This window comes from Aulonocara sp. 'chitande type north' Nkhata Bay, linkage group LG7 (assembly GCF_057382095.1).
Source record: "Aulonocara sp. 'chitande type north' Nkhata Bay isolate Kocher_YH1m ecotype deep benthic linkage group LG7, A_spYH_male_GT1.1, whole genome shotgun sequence".
Lineage (NCBI taxonomy): Eukaryota > Metazoa > Chordata > Actinopteri > Cichliformes > Cichlidae > Aulonocara > Aulonocara sp. 'chitande type north' Nkhata Bay.
Genome location: NC_141350.1, coordinates 24109198 through 24128529, shown reverse-complemented (window position 1 = coordinate 24128529; position 19332 = coordinate 24109198). Strand labels below are relative to the sequence as shown.

The window sequence follows — 19332 nt, the reverse complement described above, 5'->3', positions numbered from 1 at the left end:
TGGAAACGTTGAACTGAAGCCAGTTCCAGTGCGCTGCTAACTGAACTCAATGCGGTGCAACCATATGATGTCACTACCCAGAGTGCATTGAGAAGTAAATAACAATGGCGGCCTACTGGTAAATCAGTTTTATATAAAATGTGCTTAAAAGGAAAACATTTGGCGTATTTTAATACCACATGTTATTGAAAGCACAGTGCATATTTTAGCACAAACATGTCTTAATAGCTGGGGTTCCCTTTAATAACTTAACTTGCTAAAAAAAAAGCCAAGTTGGTCAGTTATTTTTACATTAAAGCAGTACACATCTCTGCAAAAACCATCTTAAGTTTTGATTCACTCCACCGTTTCTTTTGGGTGCCAAACGTTAAACTTTGGCAGTCAGTTTTCTCCTTATTTCTTCCACTAACAGCTCACTCACTGTAAGCTACTCTTAAGACTTTCATGAATTCAAAAAGCAGCAGTTCTTAACTGGTTTCTGTGGAATAAATTAATCTATATGAGTATAGGATTGTAAATCACTCGCAAGGAATTACAGATGAAATATCAGGGATCTATCAGCGAAGCGGCAGAGCCTCACAAGACCGCATGGACTTATAGCTCAAAGTGAATGTCCTGAAGCCGGCTGAAGCAGTGTCCATTTAGTGCTACAAACGATGTAAACAACTCCGTGCTGCCATAAGCGTCAACACGGATGGCCGTCGGCTTGTTACCAAGGCAAGTGTTCGCTTCTGGCCACTTCAGTCCCAGGTGATGACGATGGACCTAACAACACACACAGAAGAGCTTAGTGCCTGATTTCACACTATTTAGAACACTGAAGCATGAAAGCATTGCTCCCTGTAAACTGCTTATGGCAGCTCAATCTTTTAATACAGATACTTAAATCTATTTTATGTACTGAATAATATATATATATTATCCCACCTTGATGAGAGTGCCGTCACTGCAGTGCCAGACTATGCCCTCAACTCGACCGTCTGGATTCTCATGAAACCAGGAGCACAGCTGCTGGAAGTCCACAGGTGGTGGGTTTCTGATTGGGACACTCCCATGTGTAACCAGGCAGTGGACAGGCTGTTTTTTGCTGCCCAGCCCTGTTTGTACAATATTAATGAACCTTGGTTTACTTCAGTTCTTCTTTTAAATCAATCACCCAATGAAGTTAATTAATCTTAATCATTTATTAACATAACAACATAATTAATTCCTAATTCCTAACCACAGCTTATATATAAAAAAAAAAAAATGAATGTAGTTTCTATTACCATAGGGGTTTCCATTGACATTGGTTCCAATAAGCTCCAGTGTTTGTTCCTGGAGCTCAGCTAATGGGACTGATGTGATTTCTAACATGTCTTCGTTGTCACGTCGAGGCCTGAGAACAAGAGCAAGCCCAACGTTGTAATCCACCACAGAGGAGTGCCAGCAGTACTGCTTGTTGTCTCTCTCCACTGGAACCCAGCCTACATATTTATAACAACAAAGAAAAGTACTCGTCATGCTGATGGTTTCCATGTGAAGGACGATACTTGCTGCTTATCATCACTTTGACACTTACCCCCATTTTTCTACATAAACTCTTTTACATAGACATAGGTGAATTCACTGCACACAAACTAAAATGAGAACTAAGAACCTGGAATATGTCCATGTTCATCGGGCACTGGACGGCCGCTGTGATGTTTGACTCCATGAGCTGGGATCCATGTTTCTGGCACCGGTTTAAAATCTTCCTCTATGTTCCACGTGAAACCTGAAAGAAAGCCCGGAAAAATAAAACCCTTCCCCACTGCTAAATGTGTTATGTATTAACATTTTCCAGGCCTTTTCTTTTTTGGTCCACACTCAATATTATCACAATTAGCCCCATAGGTTTCTGGTAATTATGCTTGTGTATACCAATACAGTGGATTTTTAAGTAATACTGTTATTAAACCCTTTGAATTGAGGCTCAGAATCTGCTTCAGTCACTAAAAACCCACTGTGGTGATGTGTAGAAGCAATATTACCAAAAAGAAAACGTGTTCAAAAATCTTGGGGGAACTGTTTTTGACAAAGTTAATCTACCTTTACAACTTTTGTGAGAATGTTGGTACTTTTTAAACCTCTTCTCTGTTTGTTTGTTTGGTCTTCTGTCAAGTCGAGCCCACAGGTAAGGCTGCCCTAAAGAAAACAGATCAATTCCACTTAGAAAACTACAAAGTAGTAGCAGTTTGTAGATGCTGACTAGGAAATGATCAGTGTTATTCTGAGATCTTCTCACCTTTATAAACTGTAACATAGCAACAGGTGCCATCAAGTTTTTCAGTGGCAAGCGCACTATGTATGTTAGCCTGCAGAGCAACAGGGTTCACATTTTCTGTGGCAACAACCTGAAATTGCTAAAGAGAAGCAAAACCATGTTTGATCAGTGCAAGATATAAATGAAAGTGACTATACCCAACATTAGTAACGGTACCATGAATGCATAAATCAGTTATCTACATATTATATAGCATCAAACAGAAGCCCCACATTATAAACCACCACTTTTCAATTATAAGTTTGGGCTTGATTAAAGAACCAACAACAGACTACATGACTGTGCTGACACTGAATCAGCTGCACAATTCATCTAATGCAATTTGAGAATAATTTCATGACTGCAAAGTTTTAGCAACCAGAGAATCAATTACATGAAATATAAGTGAATCCCATGAAAAGCGATTCTCTTAAAGTATATCTCCTATATATCTATTAACAGGTGCTGATTCAAACAAATGACGTTTCAGTTTCTGGCTATTTTCAAAAAACACACATGACTACAAGACTACATTTATCACAACATAAAAACATAACATTAAGGAGATACAAATGAGGTGCCAGTGATATGAGGCCCATGATCATCAGTATAAAGTGTCATCATTATGCCAAGATTAAAGCGTTCTCTACAGCTCTAGATGGATGGATGAAGTATATCAGTTTGGCAAATGATTCAAAAACACTTATTTGAAATCTATCACTCCACTGAAAGCGAAATTATCTTCAAGTGGTGTAGAGTTTGAACGAATGCCAATGTGCTCACGCCACATATGACATGAATTAGCTGGTTGCTCCAGCTAATTCAGAGAAAACCTATGCAAAGGAAACAGGCCTCCAAGAGCCACAAACTTTAATCCCAGGCTCTGCAGGGAACTCTTGCACCTGGTGGTTTTAAGGCACATGCATTTAAAAATCAGAGAGGGGAAAAAATTTGAAAAACATTACAGTTTGCCAGTTAGCCTTATATCAAGTGGATAAGTGGATATGGCATGTTGAGGCTTGGGTGTGAAATTTATGGTTTTCTGGGGTTTTATCGTTAACTCGGTTATCCTGGGTCTTTTCCCGTGTTGTAGTTGTGTGTCTTATTTTGAAAGAAATATTTACGCGTTACCATAGTGACCAGAGAGCATTAAGGGGCAGAGAGGAGGATGTTACTCTCAATGTTGTTGCCGTATTTCACGAGGACGCTGCTAATAAAGTTACACAATTACACAATGAATTTGCGTTTATTATTATAATTACAAAATATCATTGTTTTTGTCTTGGTTGTTTCATTTTATTTTGCTGTGTTTATCTGAGACACCTTAAAGGCCGGTCCATGAAAATATTGTCTGACATTAAACCGGTCCGTGGAGCAAAAAAGGTTGAGGACCGGCGTGAGTAACGGGCAGAACAATTACAATCTCTTCCACTAGAGAGCAGTACAGCTACCTGCTCTACTTAAATAGGTTGCCAACTGCCGGGAAAACAGAAGATGATGAAGAAGAAATTAAAAAGTCATGCTGTGAGACGACGCAGCACATCATAGCAATAGATAAATATCTGAAAAGAAAAAGTAGTCAATCTGACCCAGATGAAGGCCCTAGCATGAGTAGTGGTTCTGCTGTACCTGGTGCACAGGAAAAATGATCAATATGCTTTTTGTGACATTTTTGTTTGGTGGTGTGCCATGTGATTTTTCTAATGTGAAATATGTGCCGTAGCTCCAAAAGGATGGTAAACACAGCCATAAAGTAATATGGTGGTAATTATATTTCTGTTCCATCAATAGGGTAACCATTCTGAACAAATCAAGTCATTTCTATGTTGTTTGGGCCTTGGACAGGCTGGAGACCTATGGATGGATGTTGTTTGATGTATCGCTGTGGAGAAAAATCTGGGGGGCCAGCTAGCATCCTAAAAGACACTAACAACACTTTTTCATCTTCTGCCTCCATTTCAAGCATCCTCCTCTGCCACAAATAGCCTCTGCATGGCCTTGTTCACTCTGGCCGTCCCCTTTTCTTCCCTGGCTCCATCCTTCTCTCTGTCTTCGAACATGCCTTCCAACTTTCCTCTTTGGCCAGCAGCAGCACAACTTCCATCCACACCCTGTTGGCCAACAGCACCGTAGGCGGTCGTTCTTAACCCAGGCCTCAACTGATCTGCTATGGAAATCTCATTCTTGATGATTCACATGGTTGATTTACACCAGATGCCCTTCCTGACACAACCCTCCCCATTTCTGCTGGGTTGAGAACGGCACTAGCACTACATCGGCTTGTGGCCCCCCTGTGGTAGGGTTCTAAAAGAAAAACTAAACAACCGCTAAAAAATGAATAAAGAAAATGATAGTATTAAGTTACTGATTATCTAGGGAAATGACTGAAATAATTCTTTGCAACGATTTAACTTAAGGGTAAACAGCTAATGTGTGAAAACAGACTTTTCCTGTTATATGTAGTCCTATCCTGACACCTGCAGATCTCTCCTTTGAGCTGTGTATATTAACATCAGATAGTAATACCTCTACAAGATCCCTCAGAGCTCAGTGAGTGAATAGTAACAGTGTCTAAAGTCTTTCGGTAATGAGCATCAGTAATTAATATCAATTCTCAGAAACAACTTTATTCATTGATTTTTTTCCTGTAGGGTTTTAATGTTCTACAAGTCTCACTGACTACAATCCTGAAACAGGCCATCTATTTGCACTTCCTTATATCAAACTTGCAGTTAGGTTTAGCCTACATTTGAATTATGTAAAGATGCTCTCAGTCTTACACGTTATGAAACATTAATTTAATGTCAGGTTCTTCCATGCCCTTAACGATAGAGCTGAAATGTCCATAAGTCTTTTAACTGGCACGTTCTTCCTCTCTTCTTCTGCTTTCAAGTAGCCCGGCCAAAATTTTCTTCATTCCAGAGTTTGTTTGTTTGTTTTTTCCAGACTTGCAGTGACTAAGCCTGCAAGAGTGGTCTGCATATGTCTGTGTGTTACCTGACAAAGAAGATTTTGGTGCTTTGGTAAAGCTTGAGTAAGTAGGAAAAACCCTTCATTCAGCCATGCAGGTATTTGCTCTACTCTATTCATCACACAGCACTGGCTCTACTCGACTCACTGTTAAAAACTGGAAAGTTGGCACAGCAAATAACTGTTTGATGCCAGATTGCACCACATTTACAATAAATAAATAAATAAATCAGACAGAAATTTCTCTGCTGTTGAAACCAGCTGCACAACTATTTGTCACGACGACCATGTGTCAGTTAATTTGTTCAACCTGTTGTCTACATTATGCAAATCAGTGTGGTCCTCTGCCGAGGAAGACCTGAGGTGTGTCCTCGTGCTACAGGCGAAAGGACAACAGTTAGCCACCTCCCCCTGCTCTGGCTCAGACATTTACTCTGCTTACATTTCATTTCCAGTAAAAGATAAAAAAGACACGACTAAGAACTTGTTCACGACGGGTGCTTCTCCGTGCTAACAACTGTAGCAGCAAGAGATACCCATAATAAACCTACTGCGCCTGATAATGTGTCTGCAGATGCATTCACCTGACAGTCGCGTTTTCTGGACTGTTCTTCCATCACGTCTGTCAGAAACACACACGGTATCTTCTGCTGTACGGAACCCAGGCGTCTCATTTCGTGTGCTTTCTACCAAAGCTGTAACTTAACGTTTACAAACATGGATGAGCAAAGCAAAAAAAAAAATCAACAACGGTTTGGCTCTGGAGTTGTCGTCTTCTTCGCTGGTTTTATGTCGGTGAGTAAATACCGAAACGATTCATTACCGCCGCCATGTTGCTGCGTTGGTAACAACATGTACCCATGTGTATTTGGAAGTATATATTTTTTGCTATTTTACGTGAAATAAATGCAAATAAATGTACTTTTACTGGATTGGCAGAGAAGATTTGGTAAGTTTTTCATACTCGTCTCTGCTGCACAATCCACACATGCATTTCTTTGGGAATTAAATGGCGCCCTTTAAGAGGAAATAAACAGGCTTTGCAACAGTATTTATTGCCAAGATGCAAAGTTACAAAGAAATATTTGCCCAAACACAAATTACCCGACTTTTTGTGCTAAATCTAGATATGCATATGTCTATGTGTGTGTATATGTGTGTGTGGGGGGGGGGGGGGGGGGGGGGGGGTAGAAGACACTTGTAAATAACATTAACACAATTTATTTTCATAATAAAAGTAATAATAGTATTACTTTGAAAGCTTGTTTGTTAGTATCGGTTGTCTGTAATACAGAAATACAGGTCACACAATTATTATTGTATATTTTCAATATTATTTTACAATATGGTCTGTGTCAGTTACATATTTGTATTGTTTTTTTCTCCACCACCAGGAGCGAAGCATATGTTGGCTTCCACCTTCATTCATGTGTATATGACAGCAAGTCTAAACATAGAGCCAGAGTCAGTTGTCTGTAGCCAGAAGAGTCCTGCATCAGGCTGTATAAAGGATTTTTCTGAGTACAACAATCAACCGAAGAGTTTATGACGTAAATGATCTTCTAATCTTGTTTTTATCAGACAACACAGCTGTGTCTACAAAAACTTGCACAAAATGGTCATATTACTCTGAAGAGTTTGCTTTGATGTCTGATTTCACACACAGAGTGATATCACTGGAGTACTTGTGGTCTGATTCTTCTTCATCGTCATCATCATCATCTCCTTGCGGTCCATACTGGCCGAGTTGGTTCATATCATTATCAGTAAAATTCCACATCTCTGTCTCGATGTTATCCATCTGCTGCCAGTGAGACAAGCACCTGAAAACATTCCTTTTCCAAAAAGACAGAGAAAAGTGTTTTTAATAAAAGACAACATATGTGGATTACACCACATTATTGCAAACAAAGAAACAAAAGTTGTTCCTTAAGTGCTGAAAACATTACTCACACTTGAAAGTACCACATAGCGCTTGCTGCAGTCAGGAGCAGAAGAATGATGCCAAGAACAATAACTGTTACATGTAAAGCTGATAAAAAAAAATAACAACAAAAGAAAACAAGTAAATAAGTTAATTTGATTAAAATCATTTATCCAAATGTTTGGGTTTCTTTTTGCTGAAATGATGTTAGCAAAATCAAACAATGAAAAAAGAAGATATTGCAGAACATACCTCCTAGAGATGGTTTTGTGGGGCTCTCAGTCTGTGGCAGCACCGACTCAGAGGAAGCTGGGAAATTGAAGGCATGAGTGGAAGCAGAAAAGGTAAAAGTGGTACCAGGGGGGTTCAGAGTGGTAATCAGAGGCAAGGAAACAGGAATATGGGTTGAGAACGTTTTAAAAGAAGGGGTGGCAGAGGAAGAAATCCTTGCTGACTGCGATGTCTTGACAAGCACATCAGAAGCTGAAGTTGAGGGTGTGGGCTGAAGTGTCGGCTGAGATTTTCCTGTTATTGACTTTTTTGTTGAGGACATGGACTTTGTTGTTGATGTGACCAAATGTGTGGTTTGAGTTGTCAGTGGAGTTGCAGATGTGGGGGATTGTGGGCTGGCTGTTGTCTCCAAATCTGTTAATGCTGAGAAAATCAATGGTTCAGTTCTATTTAAGTGATCAGATGCTGTAATTACAGGCAGTAATTAGGCACAACATGAAAACCACTTGCGGGTCACAATCACACTGATCATGTCATTACATTGTTATGTGCCACTCAGACACTTTGGTCTTGGCATTAGACATTTGACATCTGTGATGGATGAATTGACGTTTATGGCGTATATTAGTCTCATAAACTAAGAAAATAAGTAATACCGGATGCATTGAAGCAGAAGACGCCAAACTTTTTATCTGCTGATGTCTTCCATGACACTACCCCGATATTGCCTTGGCCACAGTTTTGTTTAGGGGAAATTCGTGGGATGACGGCAATCTGTTCAGCTATCCAGCCATATCTGTTAAAATAGTAACAGTAATATAGTAATGGTTTTTATCCACATATTAAACAACAATCATTATGGTTAAAATTAGGTCAGTCTGTCCAATTAGTTTTGAGCCACAGAAAATCAGGGATTGTGTGTAATTTATAAACAGGGAATGCAAATGTTAAACTCCTTGATTTAAATAATCTTTGGTTTAATTTAAAGTGTGATGGTGTAAGAAGGCAAAATTACCCCAAAAAAAGTGCCACTAACCAAATATATATGGACCCAAGTGCTTATGCAATACATCGATCTTGTGTATTTGGGACAGTTAGTTGTGTTTTCTAAAATATTTTTATGTTATTACTGGGAAACGCATTCGAGTTAGTCGCCTGTTTTTGTGCATGATTTATTAATATGAAAAATGCATATGGGTCAACATGTATTAAACCCTAGTTAAATGCTTTCTGCTTACTTGCACGTTTCCAGTCCATGTGTGATTGCTTTTGATATCTGATATTCCGTCGCCATGGTGACATTTAGTGAAAGACAGGCATCTCTGGCAGCTGTGAAGTTCAAGGTGTAGTAGGTTCCTCCTTCAATAAGCAGGAAGACTCCAGTGGCTCTGTAACTCTCAGAAATTACTAACAAAAAAATTTTAAAGCGAATTTTCTTTGTAAATAAATTACATTGAAAAGATGGATGGATGTAAAAGAAGAACTGACTGTCCTGTGAAAAGCCTTATGATCTGTTACTTATGATGTAAAGTATACATATCAATATACAGGTAACCACAGTGTGTACATCTACTTTACAAAGAAATAAACCATAATATGAGCGCGCACACACACACACACACACACTCCGTGTGCGACAAAGAATACTCAGAAAAACATTTTAAAAAATCATTTTTTTAATCTTTTGCTAATATATTAAAGTTTAATATCACAGAAGGAGCCACACATCTTCGTCTTCTTAACAATAAAATCTGATGGCAGTCTTAAAAGACATTTCAAAAACACAAGTTAAACTTCTTAACAACTATGAAATTTTAGAATTTGAAACGCTAAACTTGTGGGATATCCCAGGATTAAATCTAAAAGTGAATGAAGAAATAAACATACAAAAACCTTACCTCTATTTAAAGTGGATTCGCAGGTTTGTAAAAACAGGGCAAACATCACAGGTAATACTGATGGCAAACAACAAAGTCTTGCCATGTCTTGTATGACAAAGTATACCCAACGTGGATGACGGTGGAGGATCAAATAAACTGAAGCAGAGGGAGAAGCCCAAGAACAAATGTGACAGGGAAGAGAAGAGGAAACAGGAAAAACAAGGTCAAATCTGCTTTATGGCCTGTTAGGAGATAGGACACGCATCCTCATGAGAAAGACCTTCACAGTAACTCTCTAAACGTTATTGTTTGGGTGATCAAATTGCAGATGCATGACATATATGACATTTAAAGCACTAATCTTGTACTAGTGATAACATATTAATGATTTCCAAAGCAGAGATATAGGAATATGGGTTTCATAAAAGAATCAAATAAAAGGATGTAATAATCTAAACTGTCAATTGGGTGAAGAGTTTATTCATTTTTAAAAAATCAAACTTTACAAGTGGATATGGTTAAAGAAGCCTTCTTAAATGTTGTTTTGTACTATTTGTATGAGTTTGAGCTTTTCTGCTTCGTAAGCATCTCTGATGAAGGTATTTTTTCACTCCATAAGCTGTAGGAAAAGGAATTTCCTCCCAACTTTTCCTCTGCTGTCCTCACTCTTGCTGTCTGCTATTGGAACCAATTTTATACGTATAACCAAGTTTCCTCTGTGTTTATATTATGTTTCAAATCATCACATTCACGGCACCTATCAAAGATCAAAAAAGGAAAAAAAATCACGACTCATGGCACGTAATCTTTGAACTACTTGTATATTTAAGTCTGTCTTTCACAGTAATGGTGCAAATGTATTTAGAATTGTTTAAACTGCTGTGTGCTTGTTTACTTTTTAATTGTTTTAAGTCCTACATCGATTATGCATTGATCAATCATTTGTTTGATCTTTTCATTTCCTAAAGCGACTCAACATGTAGCACTATATCAGCCCCAGCCCCTTTCCATTAACAGAGCTTACAAAATACATACATAATGTTGATATTATACAATTTTTTCAAAATAAAATGATCAATCAATGGACTAAAAAGTGTTGTATACAAAAATATAGTGTTGTATATTTTAAAAAGTATAGAAAAAATAAACCAGTTTTAATCTATTCATACAGCACCAACCCACGACAACAGTTAACACAGGGCTTTTATATTAGAGAGACAAACTGCAGGAGTCCCTTTATGAGGACTGTATATACACTTGCAAACACTGAGAAGAAAAAGATGCTTAAAAAAATGTTCAACTTCAGGAAGGGTGCACAGCTGGAAAGAAAAGCGACAAAAAACATGTGTAGAAGCACATGTTATTTATGATTTGTGACCAGTAAGTTTTTTCCCTGGTGGTTAATGCATAGTAACATAAACAAGAGAGCTTCATGGTATTCTGCAAGGTAATTTATATAGTATATTCCACATGGACAAAAAAAATACATAACAGAATTTTGGGATCAAATCTTTTGGGATAATAAAAATAAGAAGTGGCACACTAAATGCTTAAGCCTGGAGCATCATGTGAAACGCCTCACTGCAGTTTAGTTTCTATCTTAGTAAATACCAAAAAACCCCAAGAAAAACATTTACACGGGTTTTTATCATGAACACTTGAATAATGCACTTTCATGATTAGATGAGAACATCTAATCATGAAAGTAAAGTTGAATGATTTTCAGTGAAAGGACTCATGAATATTTTTGCATTAATTTTTTTTATGATTAAAGTTCAGTTCAATTCCATTTTATTTATAGAGCGTCAAATCACAACAACAGTCACCTCAAGGAACTTTATATTGTAAGGTAGACCCAACAAAACCCAACAATCAAAGTGTGGCATTTTCAGTTAAGTATTAAGTATTGAGTATTAAGGTTATTTATTAATTACGTATTGATTGCATATGGATTATCAACTCAGCTGACGCATTTAACTTTTTGCACTATTAAAACTAGCCTTTCAATAAAAACGATGCATGCTTTCTCATGTAATCTCTAATCATGTGATCAGACCTGGCATTTGGTACCCTGAACACATCATAATCACGAGTTAAAGGCAGGTTAGAATGGCGAGTACTTTCCCCTGTTGTGTTAAAACTTGCAGTATCACCACTTTCATTCTACTGCAGGAAGCAAAACAGTCCAGTGTGTCCTACTGCAATGACTCAGTGACTGTTGTGTAAATAATGGTGCTTCCTGCCTTCTTCAGGCTGAAGCAGTAATGACTGAGGATAGCGATAGACTGCTGGTCCACTGATAGGCCCAGGAAAGATGTTAAGTGGTCACACTTCCTCGGTTGGGTGTGTCTATCTTCTTCTACAGACTGTCAGAAAATCACGAACCAGTAAAAAAAAAGTGTGAAAACATGAAAATGAAATCTGACATCAAAAGAATAGGTCTCAGTGACCTTTCAAGTATAGATATAGAGGTGTGTGTGTGTGTGTGTGTGTGTGTGTGTGTGTGTGTGTGTGTGTGTGTGTGTGTGTGTGTGTGTGTGTGTGTGTGTGCTTCTGTTGTTCTGATATGCTACCCATGGTTACTGGTCCTTAGTTAACTGAAAAAACTTTAAATACATAAAAATAAATTGACACCACTGACTTTTTCAATTTCACATATAAAAATTATTAATAATTTTAAGGCTTTTTAAGGAATAGAAAGTGTCCTCTTACCAAAACACAGAGACTGTTTGCCTCAGTGCGTTTTCTGCTATCGTGTTGCCCAATAAATGTTGAATGAAGCTGGGCTGGTGATAGGATCCACCCAGTGAACCAAACATGAAACTGAGAACTTTATTCAGGTTGCTGGCCTATGTTCTAACAACAAACCGGGAGCCCTTGTTTTCCTTTGGTGACAGTGACATTTTGGCAAAACTGCATCAGTCGTTTTGTTTTTTTCTCTTTTTCTTTGAAATGTCAATCAGGGCCAGATCGCACACAGATCTGCAGATGTCCTCGCTAGATGACAGCCTGTACAAATCTTTCTCCATGAGCAGCAGTAACGTTAACAGAGGCAGCCGGTTCAAGGATGGGGTAACGGAAGAAGTTAAAGTCCTCTCCAGGCCGTCCAGGAGGCCTGTGCGGGCGGTCAGGCCAGTCAGCGCCGTCAGCTCCAATGGCTCCTTCCTCCAGCTCAATCATCTGCAGGGGGAGCTGGTCAGAAAGAGGAAGGTAAGAAGGTAGAAAAGGACAATGAATGTTTTCTTTACAAAATGTAACGTTAAGATTAAATAATTCGTATTAACTCTGATTCAGCATTCAAATATTCAGGCAATTGTAAAATCAGTTACAGAGCTAACACACACTTTTTTCACTTTTAGAAACATTTTTATTTGTATTTATTTATTTTGTAGATTTTACTGCTGAGTTCTCATATGATTCATAACAGCAGGTGTAACATTTAACATCCTCCAGCTTCACTGTAAGAGCATCCTTACAGGAAATGTATGATAAATATTAATAATTCATGTTGTGTAAGCCAGTGCACTCGTGACCTCTCAGATATCTAAGACCTTGGTTCAGAAGCTGAATCCTTCTGGGAAAACCTGAAGGAAAAGAGTTTCCCAGACGAGCGTAAAAAATTATCACACTCGTATTATTATTTCCAAGGCCAGTTAAATGATCTTAAAAAGACGACATGAACCATAAACCATAAAACGTAAAACAAAAAGCATGATGAATGTGAAAAAAATGCTGTAAATATAATGAGAACTTGTAAAGGTCATAATTTCTCATGATGACATAATTCATTATTTTATGAGTTTGTATATTTCGGGGTGGGTGGTGGTGCTGGGGGGCGGCTCCGTAGCTTCTAGTTCACACTGTGTGTCACTAATAAATTCTCTCAGGAATGTGAGGACCTGAAGAAAGAAAACAAGTATTTATCAAACGAGATCCACATGGAACGGATTATGATGCGCACAGAGAGTGAGCTAACCATGAGGAACCTCAGAAACTTGAACCAGGAGCTACAGGCTCAAGTTAAGGAGGTACAGCCAAACAGTGTTATTAAATGGCACTAATAACCAAGAGATGAAACAGTAGGCCACTTATGAGCACAAAAACGAAAGTATAACCACACGCCTATATGGTAGTCAATCAGACTTTTTGGAAGGAATCAAGACATGTTCTTCTTTCAAACCTTGTCTTTACATCTGTTGGAAAACTTTAATTCAGTTACATCAAGTTACAATTGGCTTATAGCAGCTTCCTGTTCTCCAGGACATTAATGTTAGATTCATATGTTAAAACAGCAGCAAAACAGCATGTGCTTCTATCAAACAGTGTTTACATGCCAGCTTTAAATGTCAGACTAAATTTACAGCTTTAATAAAATATGTGACCTTTTTATATTTTGAAATTTATGTGTAAAGAAAACCTGCTATGGTCAGTTAGCCATTCCTCACCATGTTTTTGACAAATGGGCAACTGAATGTGTAGCATAAACCAGGAGAACCGTACTGCTTGACCCTACACAGAGAGGATTATGTGGCTGTGGTATGCTGGGGGAGATCTTTGTGGCAGGAAATGTGACTGCCTTTTCAGAACTGCCATTGTGTCAATGAGGGAACATGAGGGATCTTTACAGTAGGCATTCTTTAAATAAAAGTAAGTGTTATAAATGAATTTTTTATGTCCAGAAAAGCTTGTTAAGGTGTTTGAAGTCTTAGATCTAGTTTTATATAAGACATCTTATATGAATGTATGAAGGAGATGCATATTATTCCGCTAACCTATATAACCTAACCCATTCATGCCAGCTAAAGCAGACCCTTGTCACTCCAAAGGGTTAGAATCACGTTACGTTGGTAAAACAAAGCAGGCGTCTACTGTTTCTCGATCATGTCACTGCAGCACGCATTCACCTCTCTCTGTGTGACCCAAATCAGCTGAAGCAGAAGCTGTACCAGAGCCAGCAAAGGTCGATGTTATGTTCGCGAGCTGCAGATGAAGCAGAGGAGTCCAGGGCGGAGGCAGAGAAGGGCAGGGCTGTGGCTGAGGCTCGGTCCCTGGGCTTTCAGCGGGACAAGGATGCAGCTGAGGCTGACAGGGGACGTCTGAGTGAAGAGCTGCAGAAGCTTAAAAAGGAGGTAAACACATGACAGAGAACGCTGATCTATTAAGCTGAATACAATTCCATCCATCCATTCACTTCGCTTGTCCTTTTCAGGGTTGCGGGGGGCGCTGAAGCCTATCCCAGCTGTCTTAGGGCGAGAGCTAAATAAAAAATTCCTTTGATTGTTTCTTTATCTTATTAAATAAATAAATAACACTGCAGATGGGCAAGAATAGGATAGAATATATACTCTTCTAGCTAAATGAAGTAAAAGTGTATATTTTTTCCAGTATTTTATGTTTTCCTTTTCTTACCTTGTGAAAAGGTTATCACATGGCATTTTCTGTTACTGTTATAAGACTAGAAACAGTACTTACAGTATTCACATAGTGGAACCTGATTAGGTAGCTATTTGCCAATCTGTAAGTAACGGGAATTATAATGACAGATAAATGAAAATGAAAAAGTAAGGAAGAAATTGGAGAAACACCCTTCAACCATGTTATGAGTGTTGATGTTGCATAGTCGTACCACCAGAGGGCACTCTGCAAAGCGTTTGGAGCACCAAAAACGCAACAGCCAGCGGATCTGAGCAAAGACGGGCAAAACAACTGTTAGACAAATCTGTTTTGTAAATTTAAAAGAAAAAAAAACTATTGGATGATATATGAGAATATCAGATTTTTAAATAACTAAATATTATCAGTCCTAAAAATCTTGTGTTGGTTGGGATGTATCACTTAGCTTGTTTGTTGACGTGATATAATATCGGACATGATGAGTTAGGAATCCTAAATAGATTGAAAATGACTTTTGATCATTAAAAACAAGCATTCTAAAGTTAGCTATTTTGGGAACATGGGAATATTTGACATGACTACACCATCGATTTTCCTTGATGTCACTTTGGGGCTTAATGAGTTAAAGTGAAGGATAAAGCCTTAAGAGGAGCTTTCCAGGATATGTACATGGTTTGTGACGCCCGTGTCATCATGGCAATCCATCGTCCAAACTGCAGATGCAATCTCTGTGGGCAGAAATAACTCAAAGTGCTTTTAGACGCAGTTTTCCAGCTCAGTTCCTTTTTTTGTTTAACCTCAGTTAATGAACTTCCTGAATCAAGCGGGAAGATTAGTTCATTCAATCAAAGCCCGTAACACTTAATTTGACATCTGCTTTTTCTTTCTGCAGCACGCGAACATGCAGCTTTTACTGGCACAAACAGAGAAGAACTACTTTGAAAGTAAGCTGAAGTTGGATCGGGTGTCTGGAGAGAAACAGGCCCTCCTGCAGGAGAGCAGGAGCCTGGAGGCAGACAGAGATGACCTCCGACACAAGCTGAGGAAGCTCACCCAAGAAAATGTCCAAATTAAAGAGAGGTAGATACATTTTAGTGACACCTGGCAACTGTGATTGATTTTCTTACATCCCACTAAATCATCTTTAAGTACTTCTCTTTTCTGATTTTTGCTTTCAGGGTTTTGTTTTGTTTTTATCATTAATGAAAAATAGGAGTTGTGCTTTAGTCCTAGCTTCTTCTACATAAATAAGAAGTTGTACTGCCTTAACAAGAGTAGATGAGGGAAGCAATAATCCATCCATTCACTTCCACTTATCTTTTTTCACGGTCGCGGGGGGCACTGTGGGGCCTATCCCAGCTGTCATAGGGCGAGAGGCGGGGTACGCCCTGGACAGGTCACCAGTCTGTCGCAGGGCCAACACACAGGGACAGACAACCATTCGCACTCACATTCACACCTATGGGCAATTTAGATTAATCAATTAACCTTTCCCCACAAGTTGCATGTCTTTGGACGGTGGGAGGAAGCCGGAGTACCCGGCGGGAACCCACGCAAACACGGGGTGAACATGCAAACTCCACACAGAAAGACCCCGGCCAGATGATGGGGTCTAACTCAGGACCTTCTTGCTGTGCGGCAACAGTGCTAACCACCGTGCCACTGTGTTGCAAATCTATGTATAACAGTACACTGTGTGAGCCCAAGAAGAAATAATTTAAACATCTTAGTTAGAGATGTCTTCTTTATTCCTTACTTTCCTGTCAAAAAAGTGAGATTTTTTTTGAGTGTGATAAAAAAAAAAAACTATTCAGATTTTTTGATTAAAATGCATTTTGTACCAACCAGTGCTCTGTGATATACCAAATACACAAGCTCTTTTTAAAAATCCAATCTAATGCTGGGAATATAGAAAAGAGCAATTCTAACATCAGGATGTTAGACCTATGAACATGTTTGTATATGTGTGTGATTACTTTGACTTTTGTTTTTAGAGGGGTTTTTTTGGATTTCCCATTTATCTTCAGAGGGAATTTCCCAAAACTCAGTGTCATTGTCCATGACCGTCCGTGGTGCAACAATAACGGCCTTTTAGTTGATAGCTCTGAGAAAATTCAATTCAGCTGAGTCACATCAGCAAGGCAGAGGAGGAGAAAACAGAAACAAAGAGAAAAGTCAGAGGAAGCGTACTTGACTCCAAGACAAAGGAGCTTGCAAAGAAAAGCGTCTGGACTTCTTTAAGTTGCTTGAAGACGTTTCACCTCTCATCCGAGAAGCTTCTTCAGTTCTAAGGTCAAATGGTGGAGAGTCCCAGATATAAACCTAGTGGGAGTAACCCCCCCCACAGAGGGACAAAAGGACCCCCTGATGATCCTCTAATCGCCTCCACCATTTGACCTTAGAACTGAAGAAGCTTCTCGGATGAGAGGTGAAACGTCTTCAAGCAACTTAAAGAAGTCCAGACGCTTTTCTTTGCAAGCTCCTTTGACTACGATGACCTGGATGACTGAGAACCTTCACAGACATATTGACTCCAAGACGTTCCGTACAATATATAAAGGACTTTAAGAGGCTGCTCTGCTAAGTAAAAGTGTAGAAAGTCTGTAAAAGTGTACTTATTTACCTTCACTGCATAGTTTTCACATGATCTCTGTGTTGTCCCGTGAACACAACACAAGATGACTCTTCTAAGAGTGTGAGGAACAGTACCAAAGACCAGGTGTGCTTATTTTGCACAGACTTCGAGTCAAACAACAAATACCTGACTGGACAACACAGTTAACAAAAGTGCTTTGAGTACTCAGAGTAGAAAAGCACTATATATATATATAAGCACTATATAAGGACCAGTCCATTTACCATTTTCAATTCACGTCTTAGGGATTTTCTTTATTTTCTTTATTGCTTTTATCCTGCAGACCAGAATGAGAGTACGCTTCACAACAGGCTGAAGACAAGACGGTTTAAAGATTTAACTGGATTTAGCTTAAAGGTGCATGAAGATGCAGTCTGGCTATGATGTTCTAGCATGCAATTTCATCCTGTCCCTTCTCAGTGAGATGAACTGGAAACGCAGAGCAACAGAATCAGAAGAGGGGAGCAAAAGAGCTACCCAGGCTCGGCGGGAAGTCGAGGCAGAGAGGCATCTGGCTGAGAAGGAGAGGCAGGAGAGAGTGGCCGAGTGCCTGAGCTGGAGGGAGAAGTACCAGGAGCTGGCTGACATGTTTCAAGTTCAGGAAGACCTGAAGGCTCTGAGGCAGAATAAAGCAGTAAGACAGCACCACTGCTCTCACGCCCACTGAACAATTACAAAACAGTGGACACTACTGTGCTTTTGTGCCATCTCCCACCTTTTATCCCCAAACAGTCACGGAAGAAATTATTTGAACTGAGCATAAAATATACTGTTTAAATGATTATTTCCATCTTGAAAAACGTCCCTGAGTGATTCACTGTGGTACAATATTGCAAGTCACACGTTTGCAACAAGGCTGAAAGAAAAAAATTTTGTTCTGTACATTTTCATCTCTTTAAAGTAAAATCTTTAAGTGATTTTTTTTCTCAACAGTGTCAAGCCCACATCAAAAGCTACTTCCTGTGCATGACTGAAAGCGACCAGAGGGTTAAAATTCTCAAAAATCCAGATGGCACTCCGAGAAATTTCACAGTGAGATGATCCTACATCTCATACTCACATGAGAGCTGTGCATGTCTAGGTCTACAATACAGGACATTTAAAAAGTAAATCAGAAGCTTATGTTATGGTTTTTGTTCAGGAAGGAGATCCTGTATACATCTCCACTCCAGAGTCCAGCGTTGAAGAGCCTGAAAGGAGTTCATCTAGGTAAACACAAACTTTGGCCACCAGGGGGAAGCCACACAAACTACAATCGTTCAGATATGGTAGCAACATAAGATTAAAATTCTAATTTACAAAAACGTGAAGGCAAATAGGTAAGTGTAAAGCTTTTCTCTGGTTGAAGACCACTATTAAGAATTAATTGTGAACTGTATTCACTCAGGACCATGCTCAGGGTGACAGCACCACACATGGGGAGAGATCTGGGTCCGAGTCACTTTGATGAGCTGCCTGCCTATGGAGGAGAGCGACCCGACTCAGGCCCTCTGCGCAGAAGCAGGAAGGTGGTGGAATACTTCTGGATTCCCACAGATCAGGACTGACCACGAATGTAACCACATGCTGCTGGGAAAATCAAAGCACTCCAGTAGAGCTGCTGCTTGGAAGATTCAAACTGTTGTTCAAGTGTGAAGTATTTTATTGGACAGATGGAATATGTAACTGTAAAGCAGAGTAAATACAGGTAAACAGTAGGTGCTCATGTACTGACTTTATTGACATTAAAGCAATAGAGGTGCACAATAATTCTGAATACCTTACAATAAGACCCTAATCATATGTCTTAGACATAATCATGGCTTGAGAGTACAATTCTTGGTTAAGCCTGATGGTCATTTGTTTAGCTTTAGAAGGGAAATGAATTACAATTTATAGTTTGCCAATTTAAGAGCCAGACAAATCTAACATTTATTATTTTGAGCCCTCAATATAAAAACCAACCTCATCAGGGCTGCTTCAAAATCTAGTCGACATTACTCTTTTGATAAGTACACATTTCATCATGTGGGTG

At 39.0% G+C, this 19332-nt stretch overlaps 3 protein-coding genes across 5 annotated transcripts in view; 1 reads left to right on the top strand and 2 right to left on the bottom strand.

Moving 5' to 3' along the window:
* Positions 1 to 6070, bottom strand: part of rlig1 (RNA 5'-phosphate and 3'-OH ligase 1) — a 15729-nt gene extending 9659 nt beyond the window's left edge. Inside the window, exons 1-7 of one of the 2 annotated variants that reach the window (XM_086299558.1) lie at positions 5839 to 6070; positions 2267 to 2384; positions 2071 to 2166; positions 1640 to 1756; positions 1269 to 1466; positions 928 to 1097; positions 714 to 765 (exon numbers count right to left, since the gene is read on the bottom strand). In XM_086299558.1, the coding sequence (XP_086155684.1) occupies positions 714 to 765; positions 928 to 1097; positions 1269 to 1466; positions 1640 to 1756; positions 2071 to 2166; positions 2267 to 2384; positions 5839 to 5928 (841 nt within the window). In that variant the 5' untranslated portion in view covers positions 5929 to 6070. Of the gene's footprint in view, positions 1 to 196; positions 766 to 927; positions 1098 to 1268; positions 1467 to 1639; positions 1757 to 2070; positions 2167 to 2266; positions 2385 to 5838 lie in introns of those variants that run through there. The other variant, XM_086299559.1, reaches the window with a different exon arrangement.
* On the top strand, positions 5620 to 19332 carry LOC147325172 (uncharacterized). The gene is made up of 9 exons (XM_086299557.1): positions 5620 to 6049; positions 12253 to 12499; positions 13177 to 13317; positions 14218 to 14418; positions 15576 to 15763; positions 17739 to 17952; positions 18252 to 18350; positions 18460 to 18527; positions 18706 to 19332. The coding sequence occupies exons 1-9, from the start codon at positions 5976 to 5978 to the stop codon at positions 18863 to 18865; spliced, it is 1392 nt and encodes a 463-aa protein (XP_086155683.1). The 5' UTR covers positions 5620 to 5975; the 3' UTR covers positions 18866 to 19332.
* Positions 6287 to 9465, bottom strand: lyve1b (lymphatic vessel endothelial hyaluronic receptor 1b). 2 transcript variants are annotated; one of them, XM_086299541.1, is made up of 6 exons: positions 9308 to 9465; positions 8648 to 8816; positions 8066 to 8205; positions 7431 to 7832; positions 7208 to 7286; positions 6287 to 7089 (listed from the first exon to the last, which is right to left on the bottom strand). In XM_086299541.1, the coding sequence occupies exons 1-6, from the start codon at positions 9390 to 9392 to the stop codon at positions 6879 to 6881; spliced, it is 1086 nt and encodes a 361-aa protein (XP_086155667.1). In that variant the 5' UTR covers positions 9393 to 9465; the 3' UTR covers positions 6287 to 6878. The 2 variants fall into 2 exon arrangements, with proteins under 2 accessions (XP_086155667.1, XP_086155668.1); XM_086299542.1 differs by having other exon boundaries at positions 8648 to 8797; positions 9308 to 9446.

Excerpts from the sequence above, each read along its gene's own strand:
- LOC147325172 (XM_086299557.1), top strand. The coding sequence starts at position 5,976 with ATGAGCAAAGCAAAAAAAAAAATCAACAACGGTTTGGCTCTGGAGTTG. Across the intron at positions 6,050-12,252 it reads TCTTCGCTGGTTTTATGTCG|GGCCAGATCGCACACAGATC; the intron begins GTGAGTAAATAC and ends AATGTCAATCAG. Across the intron at positions 18,528-18,705 it reads CCTGAAAGGAGTTCATCTAG|GACCATGCTCAGGGTGACAG; the intron begins GTAAACACAAAC and ends GTATTCACTCAG.
- lyve1b (XM_086299541.1), bottom strand. The coding sequence starts at position 9,392 with ATGGCAAGACTTTGTTGTTTGCCATCAGTATTACCTGTGATGTTTGCC. Across the intron at positions 8,817-9,307 it reads CGAATCCACTTTAAATAGAG|TAATTTCTGAGAGTTACAGA; the intron begins GTAAGGTTTTTG and ends TTTTTTTGTTAG. Across the intron at positions 8,206-8,647 it reads CATGGACTGGAAACGTGCAA|ATATGGCTGGATAGCTGAAC; the intron begins GTAAGCAGAAAG and ends CTATTTTAACAG.